At 38.2% G+C, this 21,901-nt stretch overlaps 1 protein-coding gene across 1 annotated transcript in view; it reads left to right on the top strand.

The window, feature by feature from the left end:
- TESK2 (testis-specific kinase 2) overlaps positions 1 to 21,901 on the top strand; it is a 92,076-nt gene that overhangs the window by 27,459 nt on the left and 42,716 nt on the right. Inside the window, 1 exon segment of the mRNA XM_008574866.1 lies at positions 1,253 to 1,374. Coding sequence (XP_008573088.1) covers positions 1,253 to 1,374 — 122 coding nt within the window.

Below are 21,901 nucleotides of genomic sequence, written 5' to 3'. Positions count from 1 at the left end.
GAGGGGGGGGAGGGGGGGGCAGCGCGTGTTCTGCTGCGGTTTTTCTGATCAGGGTTTGTGTGGCTCTGAGTGTTTTGTGCCCCCCCCCCCCCTTTGTGCCCCCCCCCCCCCCATCTGGCCACTCTGAAACATTGTTTCTTTGAATTCTGTCCTGTATTAGTAGATATGTTAAACTTCTGGGACTATTGTCATTTCAGGGAGTTCCTGGAGGTTGATGAGTTAAAGTAGGTTGTCATATTTTCTGTTGGAATTCCCGCTTGGTCAAGTATAATGTACTAAAATAATACTCCTAAAATCCATAGAATGTTGACATTTTTGCATAACAAGTCCTTGTTGTACAAGATCTGAAACGAATTGTTTTTTAACCAGAAATAATGAGGTCTTTGAGATGTTAAGATTTTTCTACTGCCTCATTCATAATTCCTGAGTAGGAAACACACACATCTCAACAAGTAACTGAACTTATTTTGGGTAAGACAGAATATTTTCTCTGGTAGTCTTATTTTGTTACTACTGCATATAGAGGGTGAACACATAGTTTATTTTCTTGCAAGTAAAGTATTATGGCTTTTGAAACCTGTGGAGCGTGCTTTGAAATTATAAAATATTGTTTACACATGTAATATAGATTGAATTCTATAGAGGGTGAATGCTTTTAGAGGTAGACTGGGTATAGTGTAAGTGGTGTGGCCCATGTTTGTGGTATCTAACTTGAGTGTGTTTAAATGATTATAATGTGCTTTGTTTTGGGTTACTACAATATTAGCTCTAAAAGTTTTGCTGACTTCTTTTTATATTTAACATGCATTGCTTTTTTTCTTATAGGTATATTTTTATGGTGCTTAGGGGAGAGTTTGAGTATGTGGTTGTAGTATCCTATTTTTATAATTCATATTCACACTTAAAATTCCTCAGAAGGGACCCTTCCTGTTGGTATCCTAAGACTCACCAATGTGAGCCATAGGAACCACCCTAAAAATTTTCCCTCATTTTTTTCTAAGACATTAAAAAAGAGACATGATTATTTAAGATGTTTTTAACAATGTTTTTCTGGCCAGCTCAATGTGAAACAATTTTGGTCTTGGATAGAATAAATTCATCTTCATTAATGGAAGTGAGACTAATGTAATTAGATGTCTGTTTTATCCAAACTTGTACTAAAACATCTTGGCATGTGTTACATGTGGAGACTTCGACCTCCTATATAGTTGCTGCCCTTGACACTCTTTTCCTGTTCTATTTTAATTTCTAGGTACGCCACCGGGCTTCTGGTCAGGTGATGGCTCTTAAGATGAACACGTTGAGCAGTAACCGAGCAAACATGCTGAAAGAAGTACAGCTCATGAATAGACTCTCTCATCCCAACATCCTTAGGTAATGGCTTTTCTCCCTTCTGTGGATCAGTGAGAAAGCTGAAACATTATTGGAGGCTTGCTAGAATAGCACTGACAGCTGAAAAGAAGGATTCAGGATTTATCATGCTGAATCTGTCTTGCTGGGGTTTAGCTGTGCTCTAGGTCTTTTTCTACCCATTATGACTTAATTTCTTGATAATTAACTGTATTTGGTAAAGCAACTTCCTCTGTCTCTCAAGTTGATTTACTCACATTAGAACATTAGTAGCAGCTCATTAGAACAGCTACTTCCTATTGCTGAATTATTAATTTCTCAGAGAGAAGACACTGGTCTTTATGTGGTTATTGAATTTTCCTAATTTCTTTATGAGGAATCATAATTAAATCAGTGAATGAGAATAAAGCAAAATTATGCCCTTAAGCTATCTACCCAAAACTTTTAGCACTCATGTGAGGAGACATAGTTTGCCTCTTTGAGAATTATTTTTATACACAAAAAGGTTATATGATCATCACTTTTTAGTAATCAGTATCTGAATCTTTATCACTTTAGTTATCTTGATATTTTAGTGAGGCAAGTATATTTTCAATGAGACCAAATAAGACAATTTAATTTAATGTATATTTAATTAGTGCTTATGTGGAAGACATCTCGGAAACTTAAAGTGTTATTCACTTAGGGTTATTTATTGCTAATATTTTATATATTTATATTGCACTAGAGAGGAGTCATATGGCTTGAATATGGCTTACATGAACGGTCAGTGGTACTAAATTACAGAATTAAATTATACTGTTTACTTGAAACTTTCCATTTTTATATAAGGGTACTTCAAAAAGTTTATAGAAAAATTCATATTATCTTTCTTTCTTTTTTTAAAAATTTTTTTGTTGGGCCAATCCCGTGGCGCACTCGGGAGAGTGCAGCGCTGGGAGCGCAGCGACGCTCCCGCCACGGGTTCGAATCCTATATAGGAATGGCCAGTGCGCTCACTGGCTGAGCGCGGTGCAGGGGACACCACACCAAGGGTTGTGATCCCCTTACCGGTCACAAAAAAGACAAAAAAAAAAAAATTTTTTTTTTTGGTTGGCTGGCCAGTACAGGGATCTGAACCTGTGACCTTGGTGTTATAAGGCAGTGCTCAACCAATTTAACTAATTGGCCAGCCCTGTATATTTTTCAATTCTATTTTTCCACAAACTTTTTTTTTTATTGAATCATAATTGATTATACATATTTTGGGGATTCAATGTTGACATATGTTGATCAAATCAATATTACTAGTATGTATATTGTTACAAATTGTACATATTCTTTATGCCGCTTGTCCAATCTCTCCCTATCCCCCTTTCCCTTCCCCCCTCCCACCACTGATAACCCTAGATTTCTTCTCTCCCTCTGAAAGAGTAATGGTTACTCTGTTGATTTGTTGCCTAGATGATCTGTCCAATGCTGATATGTGTGTTCAGGTCCCCCAATATTATCATAGAGCAGCTGCTTCTTCTGTCACTCTGGAATGGGCTTTGTGGAGAGACATCCTCTTCTTTTCTTTGGTCTATGCTGGTGACTCTTCTCGTGTCAATGCACTCCAGTGGCTAGCAGACCATCTATGTGGTGGTTGTGATGTCTAGCCACTTTTGTGGCAGCCGTGGTTATTGTGCTGGCTGTGGTTGGCCCCCCACATGGAGGTGATGTTTTTGGCATGTTCCTTGGTGCTGGTGGTGTGCCTGGTTGTGGGCAGGTAGGGGGTTCTGATCCTGGCTCCATGCCCTGGACCCCTCAGCAGGGCCCCCAGGTGCTGGCTGTGTGCCTGGTTGTGGGAGGTGGGGGGTGTCCAGTCCCTGGCTCCATAACTCAGGTCCCCTGGTGGGCCCTGAGGCACTGGTGGTGTTCCTGGGCTGGAACTAATTTTTCGTCCTTTGCTTACTTCTAACTTGGGGGAAATTCCTGGTGGGAACCAGTACTTGACCTGTGTGGTTAAGCTAAGTTGCTGCTTTGCTGCTGTTTCCCTTGGGAAGGCTTTTTGTGCAGCACAGGGTTTAATGGGTAACCTTGTAGGTACTTCCAGCTCTCCAGAGACCCAGTGCACCTGGGTTGTGTGGAAACTCTGATTTGGGCCTGAGTTTTTTCATCAAACTTCACGCCATGCAATTCTGCATTCCCGACCAGTCTCCTCTGAGTGGTCTTGCGCTGACTGGGGGGTGGATCGGCTGTCCTTGCTGTCTCCCAGTGTTCTCCTCATGGGCCTGTATCCCCTACTGCCTGTGCCCTAAATACTTCCCATGGGATGGGCCCTGTGCCAGTCCCTTGCGATGACTCACTGGCCTCTGAATGGCTCCCCTTTTTCAGCTGTTCTCGCCCCTCACTCCTGCATGGGTCCATGGGAACCCTATTAGTAGTCTTGCTGTCCTGGGGGCCATCAAGGCTGTCTTCTCCCCTGCCACCTCCAAGCATTTCCGTCTGAAGGGCACAGCTGCAGCTTCTGCTGGCTCCTGCTCCATGTGCTCAGCAGCTCCAGCCTTAAAGCGGCCATGGCCCGAAATGCTCTGAGCAGTTTTTTCTTTCTCTCGTTGTGGTTTCTCCTACCTTTATGCACTACATAGGTCTCTCTTCTTCCCCTGAGCTCCAGCGGTCCCAGCTTGGCTGTTGTTACATTTTTATAGTTGTAAATTGGTTGATTTGTGGGAGAGTGATGCTAGGGACTGTCTATTCTGCCATCTTCACCGGAACTCCTCCACAAAATTTTTGAAGTATCCTCATATAGAATTGTTGGCTTATTAGTCTACTACAAAAATATTCAGCCAGTATTTTTATTCTGATAACGTTGTTCCAAACCCATAAATCAGAATAACATATTTCTTGCACATCTACTGTATACCTGGTGATGTGTCAGACATCAGAAAGGTATAAAGATATATATAAAATTGAGAGTCTGCTAGCAAGAATTTTACACTCTAATTGGGGATCTAGGACTTACACACATAGAAAGAGAATTAATAAAATCAATTAGGACACCACCATTTTGGTAGGATAAACCCTAAGTGCTATAGATATTCAAAGGAGCTAGAGGTCACATTAACTTGGAAGAATCAGGGAAGCCTTTTTGGAGGAGGGGATTTGAACTGGAATTTGAATTTTAAAAAGATGTTAGAAGATAGGGAAGGAACTCAGAAAGGAACAAAATAGTGATATATAAAGCATAGATGTAAAAGTGCAAGGCTTTTTGAGAAGTCAGTGAATAAAAAACCCATTGGGCTAATAATGACAGTGAGATCCACCACCATGTATTGAAGGCTTGTTGTATGCTGGGTGATTTCCTTATTTAAAGATTTAATCTTCACAACAAACTCTCCATTGAAGGAACTGAAGCCAAGACATTATATATTGGCCAAGGTCTATGACTCTGTGGCCTGGGCCCTTTCTGCCAGCTTTCTCTTAGAAGAACTGAGGATTTGTTAGGATAGTACTTGTAGGTAAAGGTGGAAAGGTTGAATTGGGTCAGCTATTCAAAAATGCTTTGCATAAAGCCAAGAAGATTCTATTTTATGCTTGGTGTATTGGATTCTGAACAGAGATTACTAGCATGACAGAGTAAATGATGGCAAGATGCAGAATGGCTTAGTATGAGAGAGACTGGTAGCCAAGAGATCAGTTAGAAGGTCTCCCTCATGTTTGAGAGTGAAGTGAATGAGGCTTGATTTGATATTCGTCTTAGGAATTTTTAAGATGATTGTATTTTCATCTTGCCTAAAAAATAATATTTTTATTGTTTTTGTTATTATTACATAAATGATACATGATCACTATGGAAACATTTAGAAGATAGAGTTAGTAGGAACAGTAAAATAAAATTGCCCTTAATCTCAAGACCTATGGATAAGACTAGTATCAACATTTTGGCATATGTCCTGCCAATCTCGTTTTATTTCACCATTCCTTTTCTTATTCTCTTCACTGTGAACTGGACTGGCAAATGCATGGAAGACTGACTTTAAATAAATTTTTTTCCATTATAGCAAAATTTTGAAATATAGTTGTTATATAATAGAAGTAGTGTAGTATATAATAGAAGTAATATAGTAGTATAGTCTGAAGCTGTAAAACTACTAGAAGAAAACAGGGAAAACTCCACAACATTGGTCTGGACAACGGTTTTTTGGATATGATCTTGAAAACACCGGCAACAACAGCAAAAATAGATAAATGAGGTTGCATCAAACTAAAAAGCTTCCACACAGCAAAGGAAACAACAGAATAAAGGGACTACCCACAGAGTGGCAGAAAATATTTTCAAACCATACATCTGATAAGACATTAATATCCAAAATATATATAAGGAACTCAACTCAATAGCAAGAAAATAAATAACATAAGAAATGGGCAAAGGAACTGAACTGACATTTCTCAAAAGAAGACATACAAATGGCCAACAGGTTCATGAAAAAATGCTCAACATCACTAATCATTATGGAAATGCAAATTAAAGTGACAATGAGATATCACCTTACACTTATTAGAATGGCTGAACATGAAAGATAACAAGTCCTGGCAAGGGAACTCTTGCACACTGTTGGTGGGAATGTAGATTAATATAGTCATTATGGAAAACAATACTGAGGTTCCTCAAAAAACTAAAAATAGAACTATCATATGATCTGGCAATCCTACTTCTGAGTATATATCTGAAGGAACTGAAATCAGTATGTGGAAGAGATGTTTGTAGCCCCATGTTTATTGCAGCATTATTCACAGTAGGCAAGGTATAGAATCAGCCTAAGTGTCCATCAAAGGATGAGTAGATGTACTTCAAAAAGTTCATGGAAAGATTTGTATTATCTTTTAATTCTATTTTTCCATGAACTTTTTGAGGTACCATCATACACATAGAATACTATATGTACAGCTTTAAAAAAGAAGGAAATTCTGTCATTTGTGACAACTTGGATGAACCTGGAGGACATTATGCTAAGTGAAATAAGCCAGGCACAGAAAGACAAATACCGTATGATCTCACTTATATGTGGAGTGTAAAAAAGTCAAACTTGGGGACAGCCCGTGGCTCACTTGGGAGAGTGTGGTGCTGATAACACCAAGGCCGTGGGTTCGGATCCCTATATAGGGATGGCCGGTTAGCTCACTTGGGAGAGCGTGGTGCCAACAGCCCCAAATCAAGGGTTAAGATCCCCTTACTGGTCATCTTTTTTAAAAAAAAAAAAAAAAAAGGTCAAATTTTTTTTAAAAAGGTCAAACTTGAAGTAAAGAGTAGAATGGTGATTACCAGAGCCTGGGAGGTGGGTAAGGAATGGGAATATGTTGGTCAAAGGATAAAAAGTTTCAGGTAAATGGGAGAAATAAGTTTTTGAAATCTATTGCACAGCATTGTGATGATAGTTAATAATAACATATATTTCAAGTTTGCTGAGAGAGTAAATTTCAAATGTGTCACTACAAAAAATGATGTGCAGTGATGAACGTTAATTTTGTTGATTTAATCATTCTACATAATATAGTATTCCCCCCCCTTACCAAGGGGGTTACATTCCAAGACCCCCAGTAGATACCTGAAACTGCAGATAGTACTGAATCCTATATGTACTATGTTTTTGGTTTTGTGCTTTTTGGTTTTTTTGGTGGCTGGCTGGTAAGGAGATCTGAACCCTTGACCTTGGTGTTTCTAGTACCATGCTCTCCCAAGTGAGTTAATTGGCCAGCCCTGTACTGTTTTTTCCTATACATATATATCTGTGATAAAGTTTAATTCATAAATTAGGCACAGTAAGAGATTAACAACAATAAGTAATAATAAAATAGAACAGTTATAACAATATACTGTTAATGTGAATGTGGTCTCTCCCTTTCTCAAAATACTGTAATATTTTCGGACAGCAGTTGCAGTTGATCACAGGTAACTGAAACCTTGGGAAGTGGAAAGCAAAACTGCAGATACTGGGGGCCTACTGTACTTATATCAAAACATCTCATTGTATTCCATAAATATAAGCAATTATTATTTGTCTATTTTAAAAAGTAGTTGGATCCCTGTACTGGCCAGCCAGAAAAAAAAAAAAAGAAAGAAAAGTAGTATAGCATAATGATTAAAAATAAAGGCTCTGGGGCCGGCCCGGTGGCGCACTGCTGTAGTGCGCCGCTTGGGAGGTGCGGCGGCGCTCCCGCTGAGGGTTCGGATCCAACATACGGACCGGTTCCCGCTCACTGGCTGAGCGAGGCGCGGGAGCGACGCCGAGGGTTGCGATCCCGTTGCTGGTCCCGGTCCGGTACGGGGGCGACACTGAGGGTTGCCATCCGTTGCCGGACACAGAAAAAGAAAAAAATAAATAAATAAATAAAATAAAGGCTCTGGATTCTAGAGCAAACCCTGGATCTGGGGAAAGTTACTGACCCTCTCTGAGCCTTAGCTTTCCAGTCTATAAGATGAGGGTAATGATAGTAAATGCCTCACAGAGTTATTAGGGATTAATTAAATTAGTAATGTAAAGCGTTTAGAATAGTACCTGGCTGTGGTAAATGCTCAGTAAATGTTAGCTATTATTGTTAGTTTCTTTTCCTCTGCCCAATTTTTTCAATGGCCTGTTACAGCCTGTCTGTCTTCCTTTTATTCATTCACTCACCAAACATTTTTTGAGTGCCTACTGCTGTTTTTGAATACAGTCAAAGGTTTTCTGCTTAAAGCAATGTTATCCAATAGAACTTTCTGTAGTGATGGAAATGTTTTATATTTGTGCTGTCCAGTAGCCATGTATGGCTAATGAGCATTGAAATGTGGCTAGTGCAAACAAGCAATTGAATTTTTTATTTGATTTGATTTAAATTTAAATTACCACTTGAAGCAAGTAACTACTGTATTGGACAAAGCTGGGCTAGAGTCCACCATCTTTGCCCTTGTTTCATTACACATATATGTGTTCTAGGCTAGAAACGTTTAATGTATATATATGGTAACATTGAGACCAATGTTACCATTCCTATTTGATGTCTCTTTGGTGTGCTATTTTAGCTTATCTCCTTTTGGTCCCCTTGCTTAGGAATGATCCCCACTCCATCCCCTTTAGCTTACAAAAAGTAATAATCTTTGCTCTCAGCTAAGTTTTCTAAAAGTATAAGAGGTAGTATTAACTCTGTCTTCATCTTCACAATAAGGCAACAAATGAGATAATATATATAAAACCTCTGGTGCAGGAACTATCACACTGTAAGTATAATATATGAAAATTATAATTATTGTTAACCATGGTGGGTTTACACTCTGATGGTGACTGTTTTTGTTCTGCATAAGCCATCTGTCTCAAATATATTACGGTTCAAAAGCCTGGAAGTGGATTACTTTTAAAAAGAAGCTCCTAATTGTTTATATCTTTTGTGTGGTTGTGTGTGTGTGTGTGTGTGTGTGTGTGTGTCTCCACTTTCATTGTATATTTTGAATACAACATTGAAAATCAATTTCCTGGCCTTATTCTTGACATTTACTATTTCAAAATACTTCAGTTCCTGTCAGCAATTATGAAAGGAAATTATCCTAACTAGTGGCCTAGAGCAAGTAAAGTTCTCTTGGCTTTTGTTACCCAGAGGACTATAGCAGTAAAAACACTTATTATACTTCCCTAGGACTTTTTAAATATCAGACTAAGCCTGACTGTGTTCCATTCTCAAAGTTCTTAGAATTTGTATTTCTTAAATACTTTCTAGTTGTCTTACCAGTTTACTGTTAACATTTATAATTTTAAATTTTTTGTTACTGTTTGTCAGTATGGCTCTTAGTCTTTCAAGCTGTTTTCAAAGCTCTCTTTTATAGGTAGTGAAGCTGAGGCAAAAGTATGAACCAGACTTTCCCCCAAATTGGGAAGAATCCATTTCTGGGAACCCTAGGATTTTCACAGATGTGCCTTCTCAGGAGTTGGTCCCTGGAGGGGGGTTACTGAGCAGAAGAGACTTCCAGTCCCCTCTCAGCTTCATCTAGCTAGAGCAGCTCTACTTTTTATGTTTTATATTGAACTTCTGTACAAGAGTTTTGAAGAAAGGGTCTCCTGCTTTAAAAAAATTGTCTTAATTAAAAAAAAAAAATTGAATTTTTAAAAATTTTCAAAAAAAAGTTTTTTAAGTTGAAAATTGCTTTATTAGTGATTTGGAAAGTCTGCTTAGGAAAGGCTATCTGCATGATCTGGCAGATGGCAGGCATCTAATCCCTGGGTATACCTTGGCCCTCTGTTGCCAGAGCTATTATGTGACCAGCAGGAGTGAGTGAGCTGAACTTTTGCAGTTTTCTCTTTTTCTTGACCTCAACCGACCTACTTCCCTTTTTCCTTTTCTCTCTCTCCCTCCTGAGATTTCTCTTTAGAAGGAAAAGAGTGGGCCTGGTAAGTCATAGAGGCAGGAGGTGTGTAAACTTTGTGTGTATGTGTTTTTTTGGTACATGAGTATCGTTAAGATTGGTTGTTTCATCATCAATTGCTCTAAGTTATTAGTTAAAAAAAAAAAGGAACAATGAAGTACTTTGTTGAACGCAGGGACTGATTGTTTGGGCCTCTTGTGAATAAGGTTGTCTATGCCAGGAAGTCTTGTGCTCAAGATGTGTAACCCAATTCCATGCCCTGCTCAATTCTACTCCCCAATGGCTTTTCTGAGGACCTGTACCAGGATTTGTCCTCATACCTCTTTGTTATTCTTCATGCCATGAATAATTTAATATTTCTTTTAGGCTTTTAGACTCCTTGTTCACATTCTCATTCTTACTTTTTTTTAAGGCCACATTCTGATTTACTATTTTTTATTCAAAATTGTTTTAGTTCCCCTTCAAAATCCATTTGCAACAATATGATTGCCATTTTGTTAAAGTGGAGAATATGCCTTCAATTCACCAAATGTTTACTTGGAACTATTCAGTTCAGCCTTGTGCTAGGTAATATGAGGAGCAGAAGAGAAGTAGAGGCCTGTTGTCTCCCAGACAGCCTCCTTAGGAAGCAAACTATACATCTAGGAAACAGACTAGCGTAAACTAATGAGGATGTGACAGGATATTTTCCCAACCTCAGTTATTGAGATAGCCGTCTTTCCAGTTTGCCATCCTGAAAAATCCCCAAATCATCTTTAGTTAGTCCTTTTGTTCCTTGCTTCTAATCAGAAGCTAAGCCTTGATTCTAAATCTTCAAAGACTTTTGCATCTGTTCCTTCTCTTCACTTTTAACTGGAGTAAATTATTTTCCCTCTTTGCCCCCTTTTTTACTCTTCTTGACACACAACTCTTATTGTGTAGTTTATTTCTTAAAAACCTTTTGTGGCTCACATTGATTTCAGAATTGAGTCAAAAATCCTTTAGACTGACAGTTAAAGTTTGATTTGTTTTTCCAGCCTTCCACTCTTTCTCTTAACACAGATTCACCATTTCCTAATTGCGTCCTCTTGGATGAGTTATTTAACCTCTGGGCTTTGGTTTCTCTTTCTATTAAACGAAGGGAATGGATCTGATCAGTGGTTAGAAATCACATTGAATTAAATGTTGAATGATATTTAAATGATCAGGTTTAAAAAATATATAATATGTCAGGGTGGGTGGGAATGGCTGTGTGTGTGTGTGTTCCAGAACAAATGGGCAGTGTTTAAAAATGATGGATTACAATTTTATTATGGTAATCCTAGTGAGTAACTAGGTGAAAGTTTCTTGAGAGATGGGAGCTCTCAAAGCATCTTTTGTAACACTGGCATATTGGTAAGGGGGTCTTAACATTTTTTCTCTTCACTGTGCCAAGGTGGACGTTCCAATGACTTAGGACTTGAGTCTAAGTTCTAATTTCATATAACCAGAAAAAATTTGTAAAATAAAATATGGAATAAGCTTCAGTAGTATTTATGTCATTTTCTGTCGGTAATAAAGTGGTACAACCCAGAAAGAAGATGATTTTTAATATAAACAATGGCTACCACTTATTGAATACTGAGCTATGAAAAAACAGTAACAAAGCAAAATGCTTTTCCTATTCTCTTACTCAGCAGCAATCAACACAGAAGATAGACTGCTGTGACCAAATGCGTGGGGATTTCTCATGAGGAAGCAAGTAAGCAATTTTGCAGCAGACATTAGCTGAGTATTTTCCAATTCAATTCTAACACTGTCTACCTGGAGATAGCATCAGATCCCACAAGTTGAGGGCTCAGTCCCCAAGACTGTCTCCCCCCACCCCCCACCTCCAGTTCAGATGCCAGTTGCAAGCCAGGCCTCTGGAACTTCTGACCGACCATCTGTATATATCGGGATTCCCATGACCCCCTCCTTAGGTTCAATTAATTTGCTAGAGCGGCTCACAGAACTCAGGGAGACGCTTACATTTACTGGCTTATTATAAAGGATATTTTAAAGGATACAAATGAATAGACAGATGAAGAGATACATGGGGTGAGGTCCGAAAGTGTCCCGATCACCGGAGCTTTTGTTCAGTGGAGTCGGGGTGTGCTGCCCTCCCAGCAGGTAGATGAATTCAGCTATCCAGAAGTTACCTGAACCCTGTGCTTTTGAGTTTTTATGGAAGCTGCATTATGTAGGCATGATTGAAGCATGGACAGCCATGTAGGAATGTGATTGCACAAAAAGGATAAGATGTAACACTAACAGACTGGGTGTGGAAACCCAGCAAGGCCTGTTTGTTCAGGTTCTTCTGGGCCTCTCTCTGTAGCATTCCTTCCTCCTGGGTATGGGGTGGGACCCTTTCTGGAATGGGGGTCTTATGGCCTACAATGAGATAAGGTAGGTAAGAGAGTTTCCTGGAGCAGGTGAAAGGAGGGCCGGAGAAAGTCAGAGAGAGAGACTCTGTTTTCTGAGGCCTAAAGTACCCCAATATTATAACAAAACAACAAGGGTTATAGGAGTTACGTGCCGTAGATGAAAATAGTATATACTCATATGTATCATAATACCACAAATACCCATTATAGACCACTATTGATTAATTTCCTGCTCACCCACATTTCTTCCTTTCTGGACCTCTCCCTCCTCAATAAATAAAACCACCATTTATCTATTTTTTAGGCCAAAACCCTAGGAGTCATTCTTTTTTTTTTTGTCTTTTGTTTTTGTGACTGGTAAGGGGATCTTAACCCTTGACTTGGTATTGTCAGCACCACGCTCAGCCAGTGAGCTAACCAGCCATCCCTATATGGGATCCGAACCCGTGGCCTTGGTGTTATCAGCACTACACTCTCCCGAGTGAGCCATGGGCTGGCCCCAGATTGAATTAAAAAAAAAAAATTAGATCATTTCATCTTCCTGCAATACAAAGGCTATGCTTTGACTTACGAGGCCTTAAATGATTTGGCCTACCCGTCTCTAACTTTATTTTTGATCATTCTTCCTTTCTCTTACACCATTCTAACCATCCTGACTAGTCTTCTTGTCTCGCCAACACACCAAACTTTTTCCCACTTCAGGGTCTTTGTACTTATTTTTCCTTTTTCCTAGAATGTCTTTATTTCAGAATCATATGATATGCTTCTGCTCTGATAGCCCCTCCTCAAAGAAACCTTTTCGACTAGCTTGTCTAAAATAGCCATCTAGGCTGGCTGGTTAGCTCAGTTGGGAGGAGCTTGGTGTTGTAACACCAAGGTCAAGGGTTCGGATCCCTGTATTGGCTAGCTGCCAAGAAAATAAATAAAAATAAAAATAAGATAGCCGTACATTCCCTGTTAGTATACTGGTGAGCTGGTGAGTAAAAATATAAGGTAAAATAGTCATCCCCATCACTATTTATCTTCTTACCCTGCTTTGTCTTCATAGCTCTTATCACTTTTGAAAATATCTTATTCATTTATTTGTTTGCTTGTTACATGTAGCCTCCAGTATAGAGTGAGTTCCCTGAGGGTAGAACTTTATCTTGTTCACCATTGTACTTCCAATGCCTATAGAGTAGTGTCTATAGAAGCTGATGCCAATTAGAAGCAAGCTAGTTTGCATCACTGAAACTTAGCTCAGGAACTGAAGGTGGGTGTCAGGCTTGAGCTGAAAACAGGAGGACTGTTGAAATTATTTTAGAGATAACTAGGCCTGGATGTCATCATTCCCATTTGTTGCAGCTAATCAGTTAACTCTCACCCAACCTAAAAAGAGATGAGGTTTATTTTTGGAGAAAAATTGAACCAAAAATGCTTTATACTGGTGAGCATCTGGCATGACAGAAGATGCCATACTGAGAAGAGAGAGATGAGGGAATAGTTTGCACGTGAATGGTGAGTCTCCTGAGTCTTCTCATCCCCTTCCATCACTTGGTTCTCAGGAAAGTAGGAGTCATCCCCATCCCACCTCATCTCTTCCACCTACCAGGAAATTGGTGTTTTTTTCCTGGAGAAAATGAATAGCTCCAAATAAAAGAAGACAATTTTTAAGTAACAACCAAAAAAATCTTATAATTATTATCATCTAGGAGGTTAGAGAAGATATTGCATCTATGAAATAAAATAAAATACTTTAAAATATGAATAGAGTATCACAAAGATTATTGTTCTTAGAAATTAAAAAATATCGGGCCGGCCCGTGGCTCACTCGGTAGAGTGCAGTGCTGATAACACCAAGGCCACAGGTTCGGATCCCATATAGGGATGGCTGGTTCGCTCACTGGCTGAGCGTGGTGCTGACAGCACCAAGTCAAAGGGTTAAGATCCCCTTACCAATCATCTTTAAAAAAAAAAAAAATTAAAAAATTTGATAAAACCATTTCAATAGAATGTCAAGGAAATAAAATTGAGGAAATCCTTCATTAATGAGGAAAAATAAAAGATGGAAAATAAGAGAGAAAAGATAAGAAAATTAGAAGATTAATCCAGGAATTCTATTTGTTTTGTTTCGTTTGTTTGTTTGTTTTGGCAGCTGATTGAAAGGGCCACTAAGTGCCCAGCACAATGAATGAAAAAACACCCACAATGGAACATATTATTATGATATTTTAGAATATAGTTAATAAAAATAAGATTCTAAGCACTTCCACAGAGAAAAAAGAAAACCCAGATCCCGTATTAGGAGTTGAAAAATCTGAATAGTTTTAGACCTTAACAACAGTTCTAGAAGCTAGAACCAGTGGAACAGTGCTTTCTGAAAGAAAATTATTTCTTACTTAGAATTCTCTATCCAGCCAACTACCAATCAAGAATGAGTAGAATAGACATTTTCAGACAGGCAAGATCTCAAAAAATTTCCTTTTCATGCGCCCTTTCTCATGAAGCTACTGGAGGAGGTGTCCTATTAAAACAAGGAGGTCAACAAAACAACAAAATAAAAATAAAAAGGAAGTCATGAGATACAGATAGAAGGGAGTAGAAAGATAACAGGAAGTTCCAGGATGACTGCTGTGTAACATTCTAGAGAATAAGCAGTCCAAATTGGAATGGAAGGATTATGAGCTCCAGGAGACATGTTGGGAAGGGGCATGTATGGATAGAAATTATAGATTTCCTTTTGTGTTTGGCAGGGTGGAAATCCATATTCAGAAGAATTTTACAATTCTGTTGGAGGCTTTGGAAGAATTAATGGTAGGCATATATTAACTAAGCAGATGAAAAAAGAGGCAAAACACAAAATAATTTAGAAGAAATAAAATATAATCATAATATAGTACTTGGCCTAGTAGTGATTATAATCAGTCATAATAATGTAAATGCTGAGTCTTGATTTTTTTCCCCCCTGAATATTGATTTTACCCACAATTTTACCCCCAGAAAAACAGTATTGGAAAGGAAGTAGTTTGAGTGCTGAATCCTCAGCCTCCACACTAAAAAGTCAATATATAAGGTCAGATATATCAGTATAAGTATGTTAGCTAGGTATATGAACATAAATTGAAGAAACACCTAAAAGCTGAAAGTGGTTCCCTCTGGGGAGTTCAGTGTGTCATGGACAGGGTTGGGGACTATTATTTTCATTATATGCCTATTTGAAGCTACAGTAGTGTATAACTGATGAAAATTAAGAGACTATTGCAATAATCCAGATAGAGCTGATGGTGGCTGGGACCATGTGGAGGTGGAGAGGAGTATATTACTATAATTGTTCCATTTTATTATTAGTCATTGTTGTTAATCTCTTACTGTGCCTAATTTATAAATTAAACTATCATAAGTATGTATATATAGGAAAAAGATCTATCTATCTATCTATATGGATAGATAGATATGCCGTGTGTGTGTGTGTGTGTGTGTGTGTGTGTGTGTGTGTGTGTGTGTGTGTGTGTAGGGTTCAGTACTATCCATGGCTTCAGGCATCCGCTGGAGGTCTTGGAACATATATTCTCTATGAATAAGGGGGAACTACTGTATTTTTTTTCTAAAGATTAAATGAGGTAATCCCTGTGAAAGTATTTAGAACAGTGTCTGACACATTCTTAAGTACTCAATAAATGTCATACATGACCATCATTATTTGTCTGTGAACTCCTTGAAATAGGGGCTATCATGTTTCTTTCTATAGCCCCCACTTAATCCCCTTTGCCTGGCATTGTGCTTGGTATGTATGTGGCAGTTAAAAAAATTTTTTAAGTGTTCTGTTTATTTATGAAGAGCAGGAATTATGCACGTGGTTGATTGCTTTATACATGCTTGTTAGATTGAGTTGAAGTTTTCTTTTCTCTGTGCATTTCTTTTACTTTGGAAGAGGGAGAAGAAATAAATCATTGTGAGAGTGTTATTTCAGAAGTGTGCTCAATAAATTGAAGTCTCTATTTTTATTTTGCTATTTTGGTGAGTTTATGAGTAATCTTAGAATAAAAGGTAAATTTGGGAAGGAGGAAAAAGCTTTTTTCAGGGCTTGAGGAGACAGTCTAGATACTTGGGTTGTGGATATTAGTTCTCTTCTGAACTTCCTGAATTAAAAAAAAAAAGCATTTTGGTAATATTCAAAGTCACTGCATGGATATGTATTAACATTTCTTTTTATCATGAAACTTGGTATTTTGTTGCTTTTATGGCACTTTTGAGCAATATGGTTTAAAATTTTTTGTTAAAGAAAATACTTATAGAATGAATTCATCCTTAGTCTCCGTCTAATTTCAGTTGTTATTCAAGATAAAGGATATTTATTTTCCTCCCAGAAATCTACGATGTTTTTATGTTTTTGAAACTGTTTTAATATTTATGAGCAAGCAAATCTAACTTTAACTCTCTTGATCTTTGTTTCATTAAAAAAAGTAAGATTAGACCATGAACTTGATTGATCCTCTTGTTATTATGTGTAGTACTATTGATATGATCTGATTGCTGAGCAATGTTTATTCTGCCTTTGGCTATCTTAAAATTGGACTATAAACACCATGGACAGAAAAGAGAAAGCCAGACCGAACCAGCTCTGTTTAGTGTCACCTGATGTTAAGCTCTGGTGGTTAGTGCCTGTTCAGTTGAGTTTTCCTTATGAGTTCTCATATCTAGGACCTAGCACAACCAGTTTTCCATGATGTAATACCTCTAAAACTTGTTTGAATTTTAGCAAGCCTTACCCAAGGATATTGCTGCCTTTTTATGGGTCTAGATTCATGGTTCTTTTGGGACTTGAGATCTGAGCCACTGCCTTCTCTTCTCCTTTTTTTTTTTTTTTTTTTTTTTTTTTTTTGTTATTGGTATTTTTTTTCTAGTCTAAGAGAGTGGGGTATCTTTGCTTTATTTGGGAGTAAAGTGCAATGCAGTTCATTTTAGTGCCACATGTTAAAGCTTAGTGAAGTCTGGTGGTTTATTTACAGGTTCCTTTCTTCCAAAATTATAGGAGGAAATCAGTTAAAAATATATCAAAACTTCTGGAAAAACTTACTTTTTTAAAAGAAAAGTAAATGAACCTAAGTAGGTTTCAGTGTTTGACATGTAGGCCTTTGAGAAAACATATTAATATCAAAATTATGCCCACATTTTAATATTCTATTATAGATTTATTTCAAGTCTTCTGATGTTATTACCATAACCTTTAGAGTTAGACTTCTTTCTGGAAAGACCAGTACAGGTCAGAAAAACTCTTACAATAGGGATGCTGCCTGTTGCTCAAAGTTGGCAGAAAAGCTTGTAAAAGCAAACCACCTGGATTTTCATTGGTTCATAGATAGGCAGTCCTTTTTTATGAATCAAAAATGAAGTTATTATTGAACCACTGACCTTATTTTTCCTTTATCCATTGTCATAGAGCAAAACATAAGCTTTGGAGCTAAGCATCTAGATTACAGTACCCTTTCCAGCCTTTCTCAAGTCACTTAACTCCTCTGAACCTTATTTTCCTTGATGATAAAATGGGGGTAATTTCATCTCAGGTGATATATTTAAAGCACCTAGCACAGTTTTCAGGTATACTGTAGATGAACAATAAGTAGTAATTTTCTTGGCTGCTCTGACACAGTGGCCACAAAACTCTTCCTCCTAGATGCTATTGTTCATTCTTGGGTAGGTCCAAGTCTAAAAGTAGTAACAGTAGTGTCAATGCTTTTTTTTTTTTTTTTTATCAGAATGAAGACAGCTAGATGTGTTTTAGACTGCTGTCATACCTCTCCTTAATGTTTAAGTCTAAGCTTTATACAGAACTGTGAGCTCAGTAAACATTTGACTGAGCGAATGTGAATGTCACCAAGGAGCATGTTTTTTTTTTCTTTTCCTTTTTGTCTTTTTTCGTGTCCAGCAACGGGTCGCAACCCTCAGTGTTGCGCCCGTACCGGACCGGGACCGGCAACGGGATCGCAACCCTCGGTGTTGCTCCCACACCTCGCTCAGCCAGTGAGCGGGAACCGGTCTGTATGTGGGATCCGAACCCTCGGCGGGAGCGCCACCGCGGTCCCAAGCGGTGCACTGTAGCAGTGTGCCACCGGGCCGGCCCACCAAGGAGCATGTTAATGTTACTTTGCTTATGCTTCTTTAAGAAGAGTCAAAGCCCAAAGTCTGTCTTAGATCTGTGAACATTATAACAGAGGATAGTGACCCATAATAATTTTTTTGATTATGTACTTATTGTTAGTTTTCTGTGGCTACTATAACAAATTACCACAAACCTAGCAGCTTAAAACAACACAAATTTATTGTATTACAGTTACATAGGTCAGAAGTCTGATGTGGGTCCTGCTGGACTAAAATCAAGGTGTCAGCAGGGCTGCATTCTGTTCTTTTTTTTTTTTTTTTTTTTTTTTTTTTTTTTTTTTCTTTTTTTCGTGACCGGTAAGGGGATCGCAACCCTCAGCTTGGTGTCGCCCGCACTGCGCTCAGCCAGTGAGCGCACCGCCCAGTCCTATATAGGATCCGAACCCGCGGCGGGAGCGTCGCTGCACTCCCAGCACTGCACTCTCCTGAGTGCGCCACGGGGCCGGCCCTGCATTCTGTTCTGGAGACTCTGGGGGAGAATCCATGTCCTTACTTTTTTCATCAGCTAGCAGCTGCTCCCGTTCCTTAGCTCGTAGTCCCCTTCCATCTTCAAATCCAGCAATGACTGTTAAGTCTTTCTCATATTTCGTCACTCTGATACTAACTCTTCTGTCTCCCTCTTTTGTCTATGAGAGCCCTTGTTATTATATTGGACCGACCTTGATAATCCAAGATAATCTGTCTATTTTAAAGTAAGCTGACTATAACCTTTAATTCCATCTGCAACTTTAATTCGTTCTCTTTGCCAAATAACATATATTCACAGGGTCTGGGGATTAGGACATGGATATCTCTGCAGGGCCATTAGTCTGCCTACCATAATATCCCATTAGGAAAACATTTTTGACTGCATCTGCATGTGATACTATTAACCTGTAATTAGATATTAGTAAAACTCAATTTCTCTTTTTTTATATATGGAAAAAGTATATAAGTAAAAGTACTAATTTTCTTTTCATACTCCAATGGATAATCTTGCTCATTCCTCATTTTGGAGACTTCTGGCCAATAGTAGGTCCTAGGAAAGGTCCTGGCTTGGAATAACAATTTTAGTTCTTAATTAAATTTAGTAAATATTTACTGAGCACTAACTATGAAACAAGGCAATGTTTTAAGTATATAGACTCAAAACTACATGGTGTATTTAGTCCAGGAGGGCTAACTACTCTAGTAAACAACTTAAAGGCTTGTTTCTTATTCATGTCCCAGTCCAATGCAGGTTGGGTAGATGTGCAAGGGGAGATCTTTTTCACCTAGGAAAGGGCCTCAGATTCCTCCACTGGATCAGATTCTGCATCTGCTGGCAGATGAAGGAAGAAAGTGTGGAGGATAGTGCTGAGGTTTTATGGGACAGGCCTAGATATGACATAATCACTTCCGCCCATATACCACTGGCCAGAAATTAGTGTTGTGGTCTTAACCAACTGTAACAAACACTGGGAAATATAATCTACTTCAGGAAGAAAAGGGAAACGATTTGGTGAGCAAGTTGCTATTCTCTTCCACACACAGGATCTCTATGCTCAAGAACCTTCTAATTTAGTGGAAGAGGTAGACATAGATAAAACTTGATGTAGAAGGCAAGGCCTGATAAGTACTACCGTAGAGATTGATATGAGTGTATAGGGAAAGAGATTAATTTTGATTGGAAATATCAGAGAAATATTTGAAATTACATCTCTGAATTAAAGATTATTGTAACCAACATCAAAGGGCTATTTTGAGAATTAAAGGACTTAATGTGTGGTGATACTTGGCACACTAAATGCTATATAAATGTTTGATGCTATTATTATTGTTACTATTTGGGGATATTCTTGAGATGAGAGTTTCTTTTTTTTTTTTTTTGGCTACCAGCTGGAACGGGGATCCAAACCCTTGACCTTGGTGTTATAACACCATGCTCTAACTGACCAAGATAACTGACCAGCCCTTGAGATGAGTTTTTAAGGATTGATATAGCTTTGAAAATGTTGCTTTGCCCTCCACGGATTTGTCACCCTTCTTCCCCTGGGTGATGGAGCTGCAAAGGATTACTCAAAGCCCATCTCTTCTGAGCAGTGCGAATCCCCAAAGTGGTTAATCTCCTGGAACCCTCAAGAGTGAGGCATTCCTTCCATTTGGGAAATTAACCACGAATTGGGGTTCTTTTCCCGCATTTATTCTCCAGGCCAGGAAGTTACAGGAAGAAAATATAGGTGGGATTATAGTTTAGCAATGTAGGCTGGTAACATTCTGTAAAACAAGCCAGATGACATTCTATAAGGCAATTTAAGTGATCCACCATCAAAAGCTTAATCTTAGCAAACATTCCTTCTCCCTACAAGCTTCCCAGTATCTTTACTTATCCATCAGTAACTTGTCCATCTTTGAACCAGCAACCTTGCTGTGTTACAATCCTTTATCTTACAACACAGACTATAGCCTGGGGAAAATTTCCTGTTTTTTGCAAGGTCAACATTTTATATGTACATTTAAGAAGTTAGAATAAACCTGAAAGTATAAGAAACTAGGCCCTGTGAAATATATTTGCTTTATAGGATACTCCACATGAAAAATGGATTTTAGAGTGGATTCTAGACAGATATTAGCAACAATACTAAAGTGGGAGAATTCGGGACATACTTAGGAGTGGCAGGTCATATAACTAAAACATAGAGAATGCAGGTGGATGTAATAGGAGTAAGGCAAGAGAGGTTTGGGTCAGATCATTCAGACCTTTGAATAACATGCTAAGGAATTTGGACTTTAATCAGTAGCTGTCAGCTGCCACAAAACCTTTTTGAGTAGCCAGCAGCTTCTTAAGGGGAGAGATTGTATCTTGTTCATCTTTATATCCTTTTTATAACTATCTGGAGAGGTAATATAACACTGTGATTAAGAGCACAGATCTGCAACCCACTGTCTAGATTTAAAAAACAACAACAACAACAACAACAATCTGCCCCTATAGAGACTGTCTAGGTTTGACTTTCAGCTCTGCCACTTATCTGTATGACTTGGGGCAACTTACTTAATCTCTTTGTGCCTCAGTTTCTTTACTGGTATGATTAGGATAAATAAAAGTACTACTTAATTGGGTTATTATGGAAATTTTAAACGACTTAATATGGTATAAAGTGCTTAGAACAATGTCTGCATAGTAAATGCTTATTAAGAGTTATTTATCATCATCATCATCATCATCATCATCACCAGTGCCTGGCACATAGCAGGCACTCAAAAATTTTTGAGTGATCAGAGTTGTGTTTTAAATCTACCCAGCAAGGGTTTATATACTGTCATATGTCAGGCAAGAGAATGAGTCACTGTTCTGCCTTACACTCTTGCTTATAGTCCCTCTTCCCTTTTCCTTGCCCTTCTAAATTAGAACTTACTTGGGACTTAGGTATTGTTGAGACTTCTCTTTTGGCAATCCAAACCACTGTCATTACTGACTTTATGATATTTATCTTGTCCCACTTTATGATCATTATCAGTCATAATAAATTTATGTTTTTATTTATATATGAATATAACCTATTGGTTGAAAAAAAACTTCAAATATAATAGAAGTGTGTAAACAAAAAAGTCAAAATCACCATTTACTCCCTCTTTACAATACCACTATTTATTAATGCTTTAGACAGTTTCTATTAATATATAAGCATGTTTTTTGCTCATGGAATCTTGCTAT

This window comes from Galeopterus variegatus, unplaced genomic scaffold, assembly GCF_000696425.1.
Source record: "Galeopterus variegatus unplaced genomic scaffold, G_variegatus-3.0.2 Scaffold1113, whole genome shotgun sequence".
Classification (NCBI taxonomy): domain Eukaryota; kingdom Metazoa; phylum Chordata; class Mammalia; order Dermoptera; family Cynocephalidae; genus Galeopterus; species Galeopterus variegatus.
This window is presented reverse-complemented; position numbering and strand designations above follow the sequence as displayed.